At 45.2% G+C, this 17,166-nt stretch overlaps 4 protein-coding genes across 4 annotated transcripts; 2 read left to right on the plus strand and 2 right to left on the minus strand.

Annotated features, from left to right (window-relative positions):
- Positions 1 to 695: 695 nt before the first annotated feature.
- On the minus strand, positions 696 to 2,247 carry H6S33_002406 (uncharacterized protein; the record flags this gene model as incomplete). Its single annotated transcript, XM_044834108.1, has 4 exons — positions 696 to 745; positions 803 to 1,465; positions 1,535 to 1,867; positions 1,926 to 2,247. 4 exons carry the CDS (start codon positions 2,245 to 2,247, stop codon positions 696 to 698), a joined length of 1,368 nt encoding a protein of 455 aa, XP_044692567.1.
- Positions 2,248 to 3,954: 1,707 nt separating this feature from the next.
- Positions 3,955 to 5,566, minus strand: H6S33_002407 (uncharacterized protein; the record flags this gene model as incomplete). Its single annotated transcript, XM_044834119.1, has 3 exons — positions 3,955 to 4,045; positions 4,127 to 5,366; positions 5,428 to 5,566. The coding sequence occupies 3 exons, from the start codon at positions 5,564 to 5,566 to the stop codon at positions 3,955 to 3,957; spliced, it is 1,470 nt and encodes a 489-aa protein (XP_044692568.1).
- A 3,533-nt stretch (positions 5,567 to 9,099) lies between these two features.
- On the plus strand, positions 9,100 to 11,103 carry H6S33_002408 (uncharacterized protein; the record flags this gene model as incomplete). The annotated part of the gene is made up of 4 exons (XM_044834130.1): positions 9,100 to 9,685; positions 9,839 to 10,420; positions 10,478 to 10,877; positions 10,932 to 11,103. The coding sequence occupies 4 exons, from the start codon at positions 9,100 to 9,102 to the stop codon at positions 11,101 to 11,103; spliced, it is 1,740 nt and encodes a 579-aa protein (XP_044692569.1).
- A 643-nt stretch (positions 11,104 to 11,746) lies between these two features.
- H6S33_002409 (uncharacterized protein) lies at positions 11,747 to 12,441 on the plus strand (the record flags this gene model as incomplete). Its single annotated transcript, XM_044834142.1, has 2 exons — positions 11,747 to 11,847; positions 11,916 to 12,441. 2 exons carry the CDS (start codon positions 11,747 to 11,749, stop codon positions 12,439 to 12,441), a joined length of 627 nt encoding a protein of 208 aa, XP_044692570.1.
- Between the last annotated feature and the right edge of the window lie 4,725 nt (positions 12,442 to 17,166).

The following is a 17,166-nucleotide window of genomic DNA, read 5'->3' on the forward strand; positions in this document are numbered from 1 at the left end:
AGGAGATTGTATTATTACATTATAGGAGATTGCAATAATTATATAATACATGTATCTAGTCGGCGATCTGCGTGACGTTATCAAGCATTTAAGCACTCCAAGCAAACACATTCAGAGATATAACAAGCGAGGTGGTGACCTGAGATACTAACAGAGCAGAGTAACCCTAACCCTGGCGTTTGTGTAGAGTAACGAGTGAGATATCATGACCTCCCAGTCAGAAAGGTCAAACCCTGACCCCCCTTGTTCATAAGAGTGGCCAGATTATGGGGCCCCCCAGTGATTCCTCATAAATTTTTTATTCGGGACTCTCGTGATCTTTTAAATGATCCTGCTGACCCCTAGTGTAAGTGTAACTGACCCCTGATCGGCCATAGAATCACAGCAGTAGTACATGTATACGCAGTACTGTGCAGTGCCTCCATCGAGTTTCCTCGACAGTACCGACTATCTAGACCTCTCACTTAGTCCCGTACATACAGTATTTCTTGTTAAGGACTATAAGACTTTGTGTAAAGGTCACAAGCAGGAGCTACTAATTGCGTCTTGTTGATCAAGAGCATAATCATATAGCTAGTAGCTTTAGGTAACTTTAAAATTAGGGTAGGGAACTTTATCTAGCTAGCGAATCACCTATATAGAGCCGAAAACGAAGCTCTGAATTCTTCTAAACCTACATGTATACAATCAACCCCTTAATTCTTTTCCTCACTCGACACAGTCAGCCCCAGATGTCCCAACACAACTATATATACACCCTGTTAGCTACGATATCACCCACTAGGTCAAAGGGAACACTTACCCGCCAATCCCATGTCCTCACCAAACTGCCCTCTCCACAGCTCCTCGCCCCAAAACAGGCCCATCCCTCCCTGCCACCCGACCGCCTGCCTATTTCCCACTGCCAATGCCATCATCGGTTCCACCCTCGGCATGTCCTGACTGACGGTTTCCTTCTCGTTCTTTCCCTGCTCTCCAGCAGCAATCATAGCAACAATATTTGACGCCGCGAACTGACCCATGATCATTGCAGACCCTACTCGCTTGATACCCGGCCAGAAGGCGATATCGCCTACGGCGAAGTGCGAGCGTGCGTTCGGGATGGGGGCTGAAAAAGACATTGTTGCATTGACTTTAACGTACCCATCCTCGGTCAGCACCTCATTGGGTAGGAAGTTAGTTTGGGGTCCCTGTTTTGAAGTTGCATAAATCACTTTGTCGGCGGTGAGTTCTGTGCCTGTAGACAGGACGACTTTAAACCCATTTTCTGTCTCTTCGTCGCTGAGAACACGGGCATTGAGGACTATTTCCACTCCGGAGTCTTGCAGGAGGGATAATGCCTTTTGCTTGAACTCATCAGGCAGTGGCTCGGAGGAAAGGAGCTGCTCGCGGGAGTGGATTAGTGTGATCTTTTTCGACGGGAAGAGAGTCTTCAATTCGGAGGTGACCTCGATGCCAACCGCCCCTTTTTTGTGTTAATTATTTCCTCGAAAACTTTGAATGGACGGAGGGAATATTATAAATGGAGACTCACCACCTCCAATGACGACTACACTCGAAGAATTCTCAAGACTATTTATATGAATCTCCGCGTCCTTCAAATACGACGCCTTATCAAGCGCCTTTGGCACAATGGGCCATGATCTTTTAGAGCCTGTAGAGACGACCAAGTAGTCATATTCCACGCATTCTTCGGTTTTACCGGTGCTATAAGTGGCCATTTTCGCAGCAGGGTCAATACCAGTGGCGCGGCCGTTCAAGATACGAACGTTGGCACGGTTTAAGGGACCAACGGAGCTGAATGTCTGCCATGCCGTTGGAGCAAAGGCTTTGGAGGTGTGCGCCAGGGGGGCACCCATGGTATGGACTTTTTTGACGGGAATTAATATTATAGATATATAGAAAGGAGGCGAATATGTACTTACAAATTCCATCTCTCTCGTCGAGGAGTGTTATTAGTGGTGTCTTTTGAGGTGCAGACACTTGCTCCACGGGTATGGGACTTTGAAATTGCGGTTTCCCATCGCATAGGTTGAGTATATTCATGATAGTGGATAATCCACCATACGCCGCTCCAATAACCAGTATTCTCGTAGCATTGGCAGTGATAGCAGAAGAAGTGCGCAAGTCATTGGGAGAATTAACAAAAGACATGTTGCGAGTGGAAGAAATAAAGGATTTAGGCTTCTGGAAAGAAAATAACCGGCAAGAGATATATGTTGAAGACCACTGCTTTATGACCAACATTTGGAATTTTGGGAAGGTTTCTTTCTCTTTTAAGTCACACCTATATACGTATAATGTGGGCATTTGGATGCTTTTGAAGAATCTGATAAGAAACACTCGGAGTCATTACGGCCGGCGCAGGATCTGATAATGGGCGCTAAGGCAGCTATGATCCTTGTCTTGCAGCGGCTACAACGGCTCGACCACCTCTAGAGAGTTAGTTATTATCTGATCACAAGATAAGGAATGGCGTGGTAAACGGATCAGTTGAATCCGGACCAGTCGGACCCAAAGATGTACTGGGTGTTGAGGGTAAGTGATCAGAATCTGATAAGTGAATGCTGCGGTGAATACGTGTATTTGTCTTATCAGATTCTGATCACTTTTCGCTACACCCTAGTACACTGCTTCAACCCGGGGTTTGGGTGGTAACAAGGGCAAGCTTAAACCCGGTGCATATCCGATAGGCTATGGTATAGTGTTAGGCGGACCAACTTTACTTACTCAAGGGTTGGAAATCTGATTTTTGTATTTCCTTTGCGAATTCGAGTATGAGCGCTTTTGTTATGAGTGTTAAACATCCCGGTTGATCCAGGCACTACGTATTCACCATGCGAATACGACTTCTGAAAATGGCTCAATTGAACGTTATTGGGAGCATATAAAATGGTCTATTGAGACATGGCCATGGTTATCATCCATTGGCAGGCTCCGGGGGGTGATATGAAATACAGGCTGGAAAACACTCTTCATTTCGTACTTCGCTAACTAATACATTTTATTGAGAGGTCGTTCAATAAACATGTAGACCTATGTCGATCCCGGCGACGCATACCCAGTCGACTGTTCCGGAATTTATGCCTTTCTAGGTTTCAGTTTTTTGCAAGCAAGGGGGCAGTCTTGAATATGTTGCGTCGCGGGAATGGCAGGCGTAGAAGATATCGGTACTGTATACCTTGAGTATCAGCATCGGGAAGACGGCAACGTGAGTCTTTAAGCTTTTCTTTTCCCCGTCATTCCTATGGTGATACATGTTTCTTGGTATTGCATGTAAGACAGGATACCAGCCCGACACCCCGCGCGGAGTTGTGCGCACACTCTTAAAGGTGACACGGCGGTATCTGGAAGTGGAACAATCGTGGCTGCAAGGTGAACTCCAAGGCCAATGAGAGGGCTTATTCCTAGCCACTTTGCTGTATTCCTGCCGCAATTCACTTTTGAGGGGGTATAAATGGGCATAATACTGTTCCACTTTGCTCAGTCTTGGCGCTTTTTACATACAAAAATACACAATTTCAACCTCTGATAACTTTACAACCCAGACAGATATCAAGAATCTGCAATGATAGGACTAAACTTCGTCACTAGTACTAGAGTTCTATCATTACGCTTTTTTTTTTACCATTTTTCGTTGCAAAGTTATCAGCCATTGACATTTCGTCGCGATCCGCTACCAAGAATCAGATAAGGGAAGATAAGACAAGATTACAGCAAAACATGGCCGAGAAATCATTTCCTTGCTCAAAGTGTGAATCATCAATATTTGAACAACCAGTACCAGTAAATTTAAAAACTACTTAGTTACTCCGTAAAAATTTCATCCCATCGTACACGTACAGCCCAGAAACAGAAAAATAAAAACCGCATCAAAGAAGAAGGTTACAAAAAGGATACAGTCATTATCCTCGTATTGATATCGTCAGAACAGAAAAAATAAGAAAGGAAATATTAGACATTCATGTGGGTCATATCTCCTCCAGCACCAGTCTGCTTAAATGCGCTCGGCGGAACCTGCGCCGCATCTGTTCTGTCTTTTCCACTGTGAAGTACGTTAGCTTCTACGCCTAATAATGTCCAGGATGGGGCGGCAGGGAGAAGCCTACACAGCGATTTGACTTACGCAAGAGAACTAGAATGAGTGTTTCCGGTGGTTCCACTGGAGTAGGTCTTGTCCTGACCCATGGTCTTGCTTCCGTCGAGGTCGGAGTCGACGCGGGGGTCAAGTTTGTTCATCATATCGCTCTTGTGGGGTCCAGCAGTGTTTGGTGCGGGTCCGGTGCTGTGGACATTGTGGGTACCGAGCCCGTGAAGCCCAGAGGCACCGTGAGCAGCACGATGATCACGGTCAGAGTCGAATCGAGGGTCGGCCTTGTTCATCAAGTTCGAGTCATGAGGTCCATGGTTGGTTGAGCCAGCGGTATGGGTAGTACCATATCCTCCAAGGCCGGTGGTCGTACCATGGTTTCCGGTGGTAGCGTGGGCACCACGGTTGTCTCTGTCAGAATCAACTCTGGGGTCGATCTTGTTTGCCACGTTGGAGTCGTGAGGTCCATAGTTGGTTGATCCAGTAGTTGCGTGGGATCCGTAACCACCAGTGGTAGTGCCATGGGTGTTGTGAGTGTTGTAAGCACCACGGTTGTCGCGGTCTGAGTCAACTCTGGGGTCGAGCTTGTTGGCCATGTTTGAATCGTGAGGGCCATAGTTGGTGGATCCGGCAGTGTGGCTGGAACCGTATCCGCCGGCGCCAGTACCAGCTCCGAGAACTCCAGCTCCGGCACCACGGTGATCGCGGTCAGAGTCAACACGAGGGTCGGCCTTGTTCAAAACGGGAGCGTTGTGGGGGCCGGTGTTGTGTGAACCGTAAGTGGTTCCGCCAATTCCAGTGCCGGTCATTCCGTGGGCACCACGGTTATCACGGTCCGAATCAACTCTAGGGTCGAGCTTGTTTGCCACGTTGGAGTCATGAGGACCGTAGTTGGTTGACCCAGTGTGCCCGTGAGCTCCGTACCCGCCAGTTGTAGTACCAAGAGTGTTGTGGGTGTTGTGAGCACCACGGTTGTCACGGTCAGAGTCAACTGTGGGGTCGAGCTTGTTTGCCGCGTTGGAGTTATGAGGACCATAGTTTGTGGATCCGGCAGTATGAGAAGAGCCAAAACCGCCAACACCAGTGGCACCAGTGTGGGTTGTGCCGCGGTGGTCACGGTCAGAATCCACACGAGGATCTGCCTTGTTCATCAGGTTGGAGTTGTGAGGACCCTGGTTTGTTGAACCAGTAGCTGTAGAACCGTATCCGGTGTTGGTTGAAGATCCATATCCACCGGTGGTGGTTCCACGGTGATCGCGGTCTGAATCTACGCGGGCTAAATAGAGGGTTTGTTAGTCAACTGCAAACCAAATACAATGGAAATTCTTTAAACCTACGATCAGCCTTGTTGGCCACATTTGAGCTGTGGGGGCCGGCATTGGTGCTGTGTGTTGCGTGGTTGCCGGTGGTAGTAGTAGAGCTATCGTGATGATCACCGCTGAGGGCGTCTTTGACCTTGTTGATGATTCCGCTCATGATTGTTGATTTATGAAGTTGTTTGTATAAGTATGAGTGTGTATAGTAGTAAAATGATGTTTATTCGTGGTGTTGTTTGTATTGTTTGGGTAGGATGAGGAAAAAAGTCGAGGGAAAGCCCAGTCCTTATAAGCATACTTTGTCTATGGGCGAAACTAGGCTTCTTGATCTGAGCTTGAATTTTGTTTGCGATTGAGCAATTCGCAGTACCGTATGTAGAAGATCTGACATCATGTATCGTCACTGATGTGGCTATCCATAATTTCCATACCTTGTTGTTGAAGCACTTGGCCCTTGTTTTGAACCTAGATGTGCGGAGCTGCTTAACAAGTTCTTTTCCCACAAGCCTCCGATGCTAGATATGAACATGTTAAAATCCCGAATCAGGCTGTAATAACCCCTTGACCTACACCCTAGGCAGGGCTAATGTGGTTCTGGCGGGTACATACTGCAGTGTGAATTACATGTAGAAAGCCGCAACCCGCCACGTGCCACATGTGGCTGGCACAGTAACGTCATGATGAGCGAATATCCAGTATGAAAACTTCGCTGATCGGTCAAGATCAGTTTGTTTAACAAAGCATGCAGCTCCTTAGCGGTTCTGTAGGTACTGAACACTTTGTTGAAGCTTGGCTGGGTGTGTGTATGAAGGTTGAATTTCCACTTGACACGCCAATGATAGACGCTTAACGGAGCCAGGCATGACGTCTACCTAGCGTGGCTACTGTGCTCTACTCTGTTACTCTACACAGAAGCATGACAGGTATGAAAGACGGCAACTAAATTAAGGATACACGAGGATACCTGCTTTTCCCATGTTCCAAGGCATGAATTCCATGTACCCTGAAAGTCGATTCGATTCCGGCTCAAATAAACTTTCTACCCTTGCCGCAGCTTGAGCCAGCCACAGCTGTCCCGTACCTGATGTGACGAAGCCCTGACGTCACTGCCAAGCCATGTGGCGGCAAGGGCTCGTTACCAGAAAAACGCGGGGTAGCGGTAGTTGGTGGCACTAAAAGACCCTCCTCTCAGCTCTCTGCATGTGGAACGACGCGCGCGACATATGCATGTTAACGACGGCCCACGGGTGTGTATGATGCGTTTTCATTCGTCCAATATGGCTAGACTTGAGATCAAACCTGTACTCTAGTAATTGATGGTCGCGCGTCCAACAACTCACCTTGATTTTTTAGTCACGTCCAATCAAAATTTCTGCTGATCTCTGTCGTTGAACACAATTGCGCAGTGGTAGGGGTTTCGGGCGAATATCAAGAGGCGATATTCTGTGTAACTGCAGCAACCCATAAAGGCGTCATTTTCAAGACAATGAAGTCAAGCGCTGAGCATCCTATCTGGAACATACATACATACTACTGCCTGACGGCATATCTCTACATCTTAGAGTAGCCTAATCAACATACGAATGATAGATGGTGAGCTAGTATTACCAGCTTAAACTCCCACAATATCTTCTACAGTGTTGATGGTTTCACTTGTGCGAAAAGGGCTTTAAAGACGGTCCCTGATAATGAATTTATCCAAAGGAGGTGAAGTGAGGGGCAGTAGCGCGCCATAGGGCATGCCAAGACTGTGGGGTGCATACATTGAGAGCACTAGACTTAATACAAGCATAAACCCAAACAGCTGCCAGAAGACGTGTGGTCAAACTCAGGTGAAGTATGTAGGTATTCGAGCATTTTCCGCGCTTGGCCGGTGGATTCGGAGTCTTTGTTTTTGATGGGCTTGGTACTAAGATGTCAAGATCCGCCCCGCATCTGTGAAATTTGACCTTCACCACTAGTACTTTTAACCACCAAGCGAAGATCTAGATTCATATGATCATAGAAATTGTTAGTATGGTGTAATTAAATAATTACAAATTCGCCATATATTTTTTTTACTCAAGTAATACCATAAATCGACCATTACTGCACCCAGTTTCAGTTACGACAACATGTTATTGGTACGATGAAAGCCGACTTTCTGCAAGCTTGGATACTCTAGTCAGCCAAAGCGTATGCAGTCATGTATGATGAGCTATCTAGACAGGTACCTAGTTTCTCCGTATACTCTAGGTTGTCGGTACGAACATTCGTGCCGAGTCGAGAAACGAGTGATATTTCATGACAAAATGATTCCCACTAGCTGCCTTCGGTGTGAACTTTATGAATACTTGCCCACAACTTCTGTGGGTAGTTCTGACTGCTAGATATGAGAAATACCAATTCAATTTGACACTATCGAACCACAGCTAGATTTAGAACCCTGTTAGGGATCTGAGCACGCAGTCATGCATGTATATGCTATATTTCAGCACTGGTATTCCCTACTCTATGTACTAAGAATCTCTCACACTATCATGCCTACTAAATACAAAAGTGCTTGCTATTCATTTTGTAGTGTCTCAAACCTTTAGACGCGAGTCATGTTTTTATATGAATCTGCTGATTTGGAGGAATGGTTAAGGGTGTTTTTCACAGCTAGATTTCTTCGGGAAGTTTATCGGCTATCACATTAAAATCTATAAATAGACTACATAACGCAAAAACTCTTACCGTAAGTTTTCCGAGGGTAACGATTATTCTTAGTTCTGTTTTGATATAAGATACAATCTTATCTTATCTTATCTTATCTCTGATCAAGATCAAAGTGTAGTCATACGTATAGGTACATACCTACAATGTCGAATTGTGTGACATACAGTTTGGTTATGCACAGACTTAAGTTGTTAGAAAAAGGCATCTACGGAAGACGGAAGCTGTTAAAAACAGCCTCGAGATCATTCTCAGTGGACAAAGATTAGATGAGGCGAGGAAGAGCTTTGTCTGCAGGTCAGTGCAAGGATGTGGATAACCGGGGTAGCTTGGCGACTACACCCCTCTCTCCGCCATCGTATGCATTCATTTTCGTTTACCTCTCTCTTAATTAACAAACCTCTCTTCTGATCCTTCATTCCTGGTGAGCCTCGCTCTCATTTGGGATAGAAAGCCACTCTGACCTTCTGAAAGTCTCGGGCCCTCCTTGCGCTTTTATATACCAGAGCTTGCCTGTGCGCTTGTGTGTGTTGGTGTGTCGTGTGTGTGTGTGTGTGTGTCCGTGTGGGCTGTTGCTGCAGCTGTTGATTATCATCTGTTGATCGACTCTCCTCCTCCTCTTCTTTCGACCACCACCACCACCTCCACCTCCTCCCCCTCCTGTATCACTACCGCTCACTTATTGATATCTTTACTTTACATATATCTCTCCTCATTCTCCCTCGTAGCTGTTCTCACGCTTGGAACTGCTGCTGTGTGTGTTGTCTGGTACACTGATTAGAGTTTACCAGCTTCCATTTCCGTTCTCTCTGAATATCTAGAAGTGGTCGCGTTCAGTTTGTTCCGCATCTTATCTTACCTAACTTCCGTTATTGTCCTGTCATCGTCATTGATTTTCAACCCACCCCTCGACCCCTCCTGTCACAAACCAACGACATCTCGCCTCCACCGAGGGAATTTCAGCCCCCGTGAAGTTTTGCTCTACTACCATCATTAATCATGCCTATTCCATTAACTCGCATTCTCGTCACGATAATTTCCCTTCTCATTATCTTCTGCTTTTCTTACATTTCCTTGGCGTCGCTCACCACACCATCCTCCACCCGGAGCGCCCATAACTTCTTATTCCCATCCACTACTGTTATATCGCTATCCGATGATAACTCAACCTGCTTCATATCACGGCCCGCAGCTTTCGGCCCTTCAATACCAAAATCCGGGCTCAAAGGGGAGCTCTTTGTTCTCGAGGAAGGCCAATTAGCGTGCGATGATACTCCGGAATGGGATCCCTCTGCTGCAACGCCACCTTCAGTAGCAAACCAGGAAGATGGGACTGATGATATGAATTACGCTTCATCTGCTTCTAACAAGGAAAAATCAAAGTCACAGCATGCAGATATCGAGAGCTTGCAGCAGAGCGCCGAGATTGAAGGGAAGATTGTTCTCGTTACCCGGGGCGGATGTGGATTTCTAGAGAAGGTTCTATGGGCTCAGAGAAGAGGCGCTGTCGCGCTGATTGTAGGCGACTATAAAAAGAGTGGAACAGGCCTAGGAAATAGCGGTCTAGTGACAATGTATGCTAATGGTATGCACAACAATCTACATTTCCAGATTGCCTCTGATATTTTTTTTGTGGGGTGCATACGGTGTTCCCTGTTAGAGTGTGGGGAGGTGGGGGCCGTAGATGATATCGCAAAGCGCGTTTGGTGATGAAACTAACTTGCAGATACAATAATAGGGGATACAAGCAACGTTACAATTCCATCTGTCTTCACGACACATACAACTGCAAGGCTGCTGACCTCGCTACTGCCGAAATATTTGACTTCGTTGCATCACTCAATGCCCGCCACTGAACCGCCGATTCCAGCACCCCGAGCTCCGGCACAGCCGGCTTCGAAGGAAGAAGGAAAATCGAGAATCAAATGGTTATTCCCGGGTAATACTGATTCTGAACCACACGAATCCGGAATGGCGCTGCTTTCCCCAACTTCAACTTCTAGTAGGGCTACAATTGAAACATCTACTTCAATTCAAAAAGCTGCAACCACTCCAACTATGATTGCTGGAAGTTTACCCGAGTGGAAAGGGGTCCAGGTCGATTCATCTCACAGACCGCCCATGTCAGGCGAGTTGGAGGGCATTGTGTTTGTGGTCAAATCAGAGGAAATGAAGAAAGATGATACCGTTGTGGAAGGGGAAAATGAAAGGGAGGGATTGTGGATCACACTCACCCCCATGAGCATGAGCACTTCGCCACTGTTTGATACGCTACTTGTATTGGTCATAAGCCCTTTGGTTACTTTAACAGTTGTTTACGGTCAGTTTATTGCTGGATTAATTCTCTTTCTGTGTGTCTGGCTGACCCTGCCGACAGCACTTCTTCTTATCCGCTCAATGATTCGGCGACGCCGTTGGAGAGCGCCGAAATCTGTTGTAGACCGTCTCCCTGTGAGGACATATCAATCTACCTCCACCGCCACTAGTCCGGTTATAACTCACCCATCGTCATCATCATCATCAGCGCCCCCATCTCTACCAGAGACACCATCATCCCAGCCATCTCTACATCCTCCAAGGTCATCGTCGTTACCAACAGTAACTGCGGCGAGTCCTAATCGGAGTGTGGAAAAGAACAATTCTAGAGATGAAGTTCCAAGGAGGAGCAGGTATATGGGCGGATCCGTAGAATGTGTAGTTTGCCTGGAGGAATACGTCGATGGAGTTAGCAGGGTAATGAGGTTACCGTGTGGGCATGAATTTCATGCTAGTTGCATGTGAGTTCCACATTTTCCTTCTAGATCAAAAGAATATATGCTAACTTGATATAGAACCCCCTGGTTGACCACGAGACGACGGACGTGTCCTATATGTAAAGGAGACGTAGTGAGGGGAACTGCGGCAGGAAGTTCGTCTGGGTCAGGGTGGACAAGGCACAGTGATGCTGGTGAGGTATCGGAAAGAACGCCTTTAGTAGCAGAAGATGAAGGGTTGGAGAATTGAATTGTTCTGGCACAGGAGTTTGGATTTGGGAGCTGGCTAGCTAGGGACGGACTGAGCGGATGACTATTATTGTTTGCAATTGCGCTAATCGTTTTGAAAACTTTCTTTTAACCGTTTACTCTATTTGCCATTTTTATCTCTCTTTTTGGAGCGTTGGAGTTTTTAGAAGATATCCCAAATTAGGGAAAGAATATTCTTGCAGGATTGTTATTGTGGAATGCAAGCACGCTGGTGCAATTCATCAGCACTACGACTGGGCAGTTGGGCTGCATGGGAGGGAAGAAATGCAGTAAATAAGATAGCACAGACGTTTAAAAGCGCCATATATAACGATGATTGCTGTTATATCTTGAGAGAGCTTTATCGATAGTGAACTGGCTCTGCAAAGACCTAAGCCCACTCGCACCAAATTTACACCTTTACACTTCCGCCTCTACATGTTCCTACAGCTAAGCTACATCTTTACAATTCATATTAGCTATCATTACGCATCTCCAACCACGTCACGTCTTCTTTCAGACTCTCCTTCCCCTCTCCAATACAGTCAACCTCTTCATTTACCTCACAAAGCCATAAATAACGTCCTCACGATATTTTTCATCGACCCGACTCACTTACTCAAAAACACTATATATATATAAAGATGCTATCAACGATCGACATGATCCTCATTATTACCCAGAGGATCGGGTGTTGGAGTCTCCTCAATCATCAAATCCGGCAGCCTCACACAAATAGTCTGCAGTACCCAGCTTAGACCATTGCCGCTCTGTATGCTGTATTCCTGAACAAGCTGTTACTGCTGCTCTCAGTGTAAACTCGTCCAAGAAAGGACGATTTATCATCTATTATTATTTTAAGGCGCGATCTGGAGACCAGGGCAGCTCCGTTATCGATATGTGCCACAAATATGAGTTTAAAATCAAGCTTGATGGGACATTGCAATTTATTAAGGAAAAGGTTGTCGCTGAGAGTAAGGTTCAAAAAGCCGCTTGGGACAAACATCCATCTCTCACCCGAAAACTCACGCCTATTGGCGAACCTTCTAGAAAGATAAATGTTGTTGAGAGCGAACCTCTGCTAACTGAGAGCGAGGAAGAAGGCTGGAAGGAAGCGGATAAAATCGGGGAGGAACATATGAAGAAGGAGGTGATGGTGTTGGAGCGGGAGATCAAAGAATGGAAGAAGGGGATGGAGGTGAAGGTGGCGGAGCCGGAGCTGGAGAAAGAAGGTCTGGAGGGGGGAATGGTAAATTGGGAAGAAGAGGGAAAGGGGGATGTAAAGAAAAAAGAGGAAGAGGAAGGGAAGGGAAAGGAGGAGGAGAGGGGGGAAGAGTAAGGAAGGGGGAAAGCGGAAGGAGATAGGGGAAAGGGAAAAGAGAAGGGAAAGAAGGGAAAGAAGGGGAAAAAGGAAAAAGAAGAGAGAAATAGAAAGAAGGAAGGAAATGGAAAAGAGAAAGAAAAGGGGAAAAAAGAACCATAATGGGAAAAGGAAGAACAGGCCCATCAGGCCTACCAGATACGTGAACATCGGTCCGCATTATACGGGGTGGGAGACCACATCGCGACGGTATCGCCTATATCCGCAGCTTCTGGTGATGGCACCTGGAGATTATTGGTCAATGATCCGTGCAAGGCAAATGTATCGACGCATGTCATGTTCATTTCACTCCCAGAGTTAGTTTACCAAATAGTTACGTACGGTGTACACCCCAAGGAAGTCCCGGCATCCTTAACTCAAGGCGAGCATGGATGTATAGGAATGAAGTTTGAGCCGACTGTTTGGAGCGGTCCGGAGTGGCTGAGAAGGACTAATCCAAATGAAGAGGCCCCCCCGATTAGTCCTGAGAAGGATGGCTGGTGGTATTCTTGGAAACCTCAAATGCGTCTTTGGGTCTGCTGAGTTTTTGTTTCCACTTCAACATTTCTTCTGGTTGAATTCATGAAAGTATATACATGTATATATATATATTTATGTGTATGATCGATCTTATGTACCGGGACTCATAGTTTTTAACGTGACCCAAGAAGGTACTGGACGACGAGTTGAGTTGATCATCAATATGTACATCAGAGGTGGACTGAAGTACAGATGATTGCGAGAACTACATACATGTGTAATAAAATATTCTTGACAATTTATCACGTGCGCTCCAAACGGTCATCGAGTGACCATTCATGTAGATAGCGATGTTACCCGGACCGTAGTCTCGTGCCCGCGCATGTCTACACGCAGTGCGACAACAAAACCGTCTGGAAACGAGACTACCCGGACCGCGCTTCCGTAGTCAATAGTACAGCGAGAGATAGAATTATTGTAGAAACAGGGGTCTAAAAACAGGGTTTGTATGGCTGGTTAATCCAATAGGACTCCTCCTATATTTCTACTACATATGTAATTATCAATAACAAGAATAATACACCCCGCCCACGAAAGTTCGTAGCTAGCGTATCCGGTTCATAGAGACAACTCATACTAGAACATTCAAGAATGTCACGAGCTAAGATTATAACCCTCCCAGGTTGTTTGCCAAAGCATTCTACATGATATGACCGATGAAACGTTATGTTTGCTAAGTCAAAGTCACACCAAGAGCGTCTTCTCTGCCCCTTCTTCTTCCCTATACATCGACAAAGTCACCACCACCACCACCATCGATCACCATCACCATATTAACCATCGTCGTCATCATCATCATCATCATCATCATCATCATCATCATCATCATCATCATCATCATCATAGCACCCGCATGCAACTAGCTCTTCGCTTTCTCTCTTTATTCCCAGGTTCTAATAGTGCCGCTTTATACTTAGTTGACTTTGGTGTTTGCGATTGTCATCCCCACCACCACCACAATCAGCATGCAGCTGCAGCAGATCTATATGCACACTTTCGGGCGGAAGATTCCCTTCTATACCCTCTCATTTCTACCAAAAGTTCAATGAAAGAATGAAGACTAATTCCTGAATTTATTAAGTCCAATAAATAGAAGCACTCGGAAACATTGTGACCGAGTGATAATTTATGATGTTCATCCTAGAAAAGACACATGCATACGTAGATCTAGATGACGAAAGGTGCAACTCACCGCTGGAAGCACTACTTGCTAAAACATTGGCATGCAATTCTTGTAAGAACTCAATCATCATACTATTTTTCTCAAAACCTTTTTGTTCAAACTCATTGGACGATCCGCCGCTTTAAAATATCAATGTAAAGTGGGATGAGTTCCTAAAAGATCCACAGCCTCTTTTCACGTAGAAATTATTAATCCATCTACTCTTGGAGCTACTAGGTACTATGAGATAACTTGGGGTTGGGGGGGCTATAGGATAGATTTTCTTTCTGTAGAGCAGTAGGAGCAGCTACAAGCTCCCATGATGGGGTATCTCATGGGACTAACATGCATATGAATTAGCGAATAAAGTCAAATTAGGAAGCTTACATATTCAGAATAGGATATTCTAGAATGTTCATGGAGCAGCGACAAGTGAAAAATATCCGTCAAACCATCATGATCTTTGGTTTTGATAAAATGGGCGACGGTATCTACAATACGTGGAAAGCACAGTTTCTGAGTTCATGAGGCTCAAGGCTTAAATGCAAGGATCTTTATTTGATCCTCCCGAGGACCAGGATGGCACAGATATACGCTTAAGCTTTGCTTACCATGCATGCGTTTGTTAAACGTGGGTAATTATGATTATCAGATTGCTTGCTAATCGCTGACAACGCTTATGGGAGCGTTGTATGTCCAATTACTAACTCAAATTTCTGAGAGGGTAAGGAAATTAGTTGTACTTAACAAAGCAGCATTTCTTGAATATATGGCGGACGAGGCCTCCATCACTTCATTGATGATAGGGAAAGGAAGATATTCTACCTTAGGATTTGGATATTCATACCGCTTTTCAACTTCTACGACGATCGTGATCATTATCATGAATGATCTCTGGATAAGTTTGGACAATATAGCCCTTCATCTCCGGGCGGACAGACAGTCCAAAAATACCTTTAACCAGAAAGAAAAAAAAGGAAACCCCCAAATCAACCTTCGGACGCGTATTCACAACTCACAATACGAAACTTCACCGAGACAGGAATCAAGAAGTAATTTTAGTTAAATTACGGACAGCACTTGATCGAAACTACGAAGCTACCATGAGAGGGAATACACTTGGAATATTAGTTATTGGTTTATCCCGGTAAGAGGTATATACTCCCGATATCCGGGTTCCTAGGTGGATGAGTAGCTTAAACAAAGCTTGAGGTATAGAAAATTTCTTATTATGATTCCTGTAATTTGAAGGAAAAGGTATCTACTAATTCTGAAACAAAGGGGGCGCAGCACATCTGAAGCTTATTTCTATTTAGTACATATCCATGGTTCTAGATTTGCACACCAGTAAAACCTTGTGAAACCAGAAGCTTTCAGGTGTCCATATACTTGACTCGCTTCTCCATGGCTAAGGACTGGGAAGAGACATGTAAATGTTGACCCCTACTCGAGATGCAGAGAATCAGGTTCAAATCACTAATTCCTGAGTTTAGATATGAGCATTTGGTCACCCACCGGCCTAAACACCATGCCTCTATATTCTTACTCGGGAATCTAAGCACAAATCATTGGGCATTTTCGAGCTGACTACAGAGCACGGGGTCCTGGTATAGGACCAATTTATTGGTATTTTCAGACGTAGTACCCCAGAGGAACATTTGTTTCTCAGTGGCTATTCGGTCACTGCCTTTGCTGTCGGTAAATGTCATCAAATGGGCAATTCCATACGTCAGAGGTCTAGGATGTAGCTGGTCTACAAGGTACCCGGGAGAGAGCTCATGTCACTCTAAGCAACACACTCAGCTTAACGGCCATCAATTACCCACGTGGCCACATTTGATATTACGCATATTAATTGAGTGATTATAGTCAGTCAGATCTGTGATGGGGCGGAGAAACTCAATTTTGACGATAATCAGCAGCCTCCCCACCAAAGAAAAAGAAGAAAAAAGCAATTCGGTGGGTGAGGTGGTCTAAAGCCTTATAAGGCATTGGCCTGACTATCCCCGAAGCTTCCGACATCCGACGCATCTTCAATTGGGCGATTACCAATATCAATCGATTTATATGCGCAAAATCTCTCTCATGATTATATATCTCGAGAAAAGTGGCTTATTAATTTTACCAGCTCTAGAAAGCCATGGTTACGAAAGCAAAATTACATAAATTCACCAATTCAATATTGTGACATCTTCAGAGTAGAAACCTAGCCAGGAGAGAAAACAAAATCAACATTTGAACTCCTTGCGAGATGCGATTTAACTTCGATATTAAATTTATACAACAAACACCACTTGATGCATTTCCTTGACCGGTGGGCTGATTTGAACCATGCAGTAGGTATTAATGATCTCTGTTTGATTTAGGGGAACGAAGCACCATGAAAGTTGCTATAACAAATGTCAACCAAAGGATGGTAATGGGGTTAACGCGTGCGTTGCTTCTGGAATCTCAATGATCGGTGCAGTATTGCGAATGAGGATGTCGGTTTTATCCGGAACTGCGCTATGAAAATAGCAGGGACATCTTAATGGAAGCAAAGAAGAGGGAAGGAAAGTCTTCCGTGCAGTATGAGCTTTGTTCTATGGAGCAGACTGCTTACCAAATGTGGCATTTATGCATATGTCTGCTTAACTCATCATGCAGACGGGTAATTTAAAGTTATTTCAAGGACTGGGAGAACACCCTCCTGATATTCCACCCAACAATATTGTGTATAGCCTCAATCTGATGCAAGGAATTCGTAGGCTCGTATCCTCAATACATAACTATCAGCATTTATTTTCGAATGAGCTTTATTTACGCGATGCACCGCATCACACTACCGGATAGCGTATGTATGCAAGTACAAACTCATGAACCAGTGGTATGAAGTTTCATATCTCTCAAAACGAAGGTTATGCTTAGTCGGACCGCCGAGGGATGGACCGTGGTACTCGCTATAGGTACATGTACTCTACTAAATATCCAAAAATGCAGATCTAATACATAGGTGTATTTTT

This window comes from Morchella sextelata (assembly GCF_020137385.1).
Source record: "Morchella sextelata strain SCLS chromosome Unknown scls_13, whole genome shotgun sequence".
NCBI classification, from domain to species: Eukaryota; Fungi; Ascomycota; class Pezizomycetes; order Pezizales; family Morchellaceae; genus Morchella; species Morchella sextelata.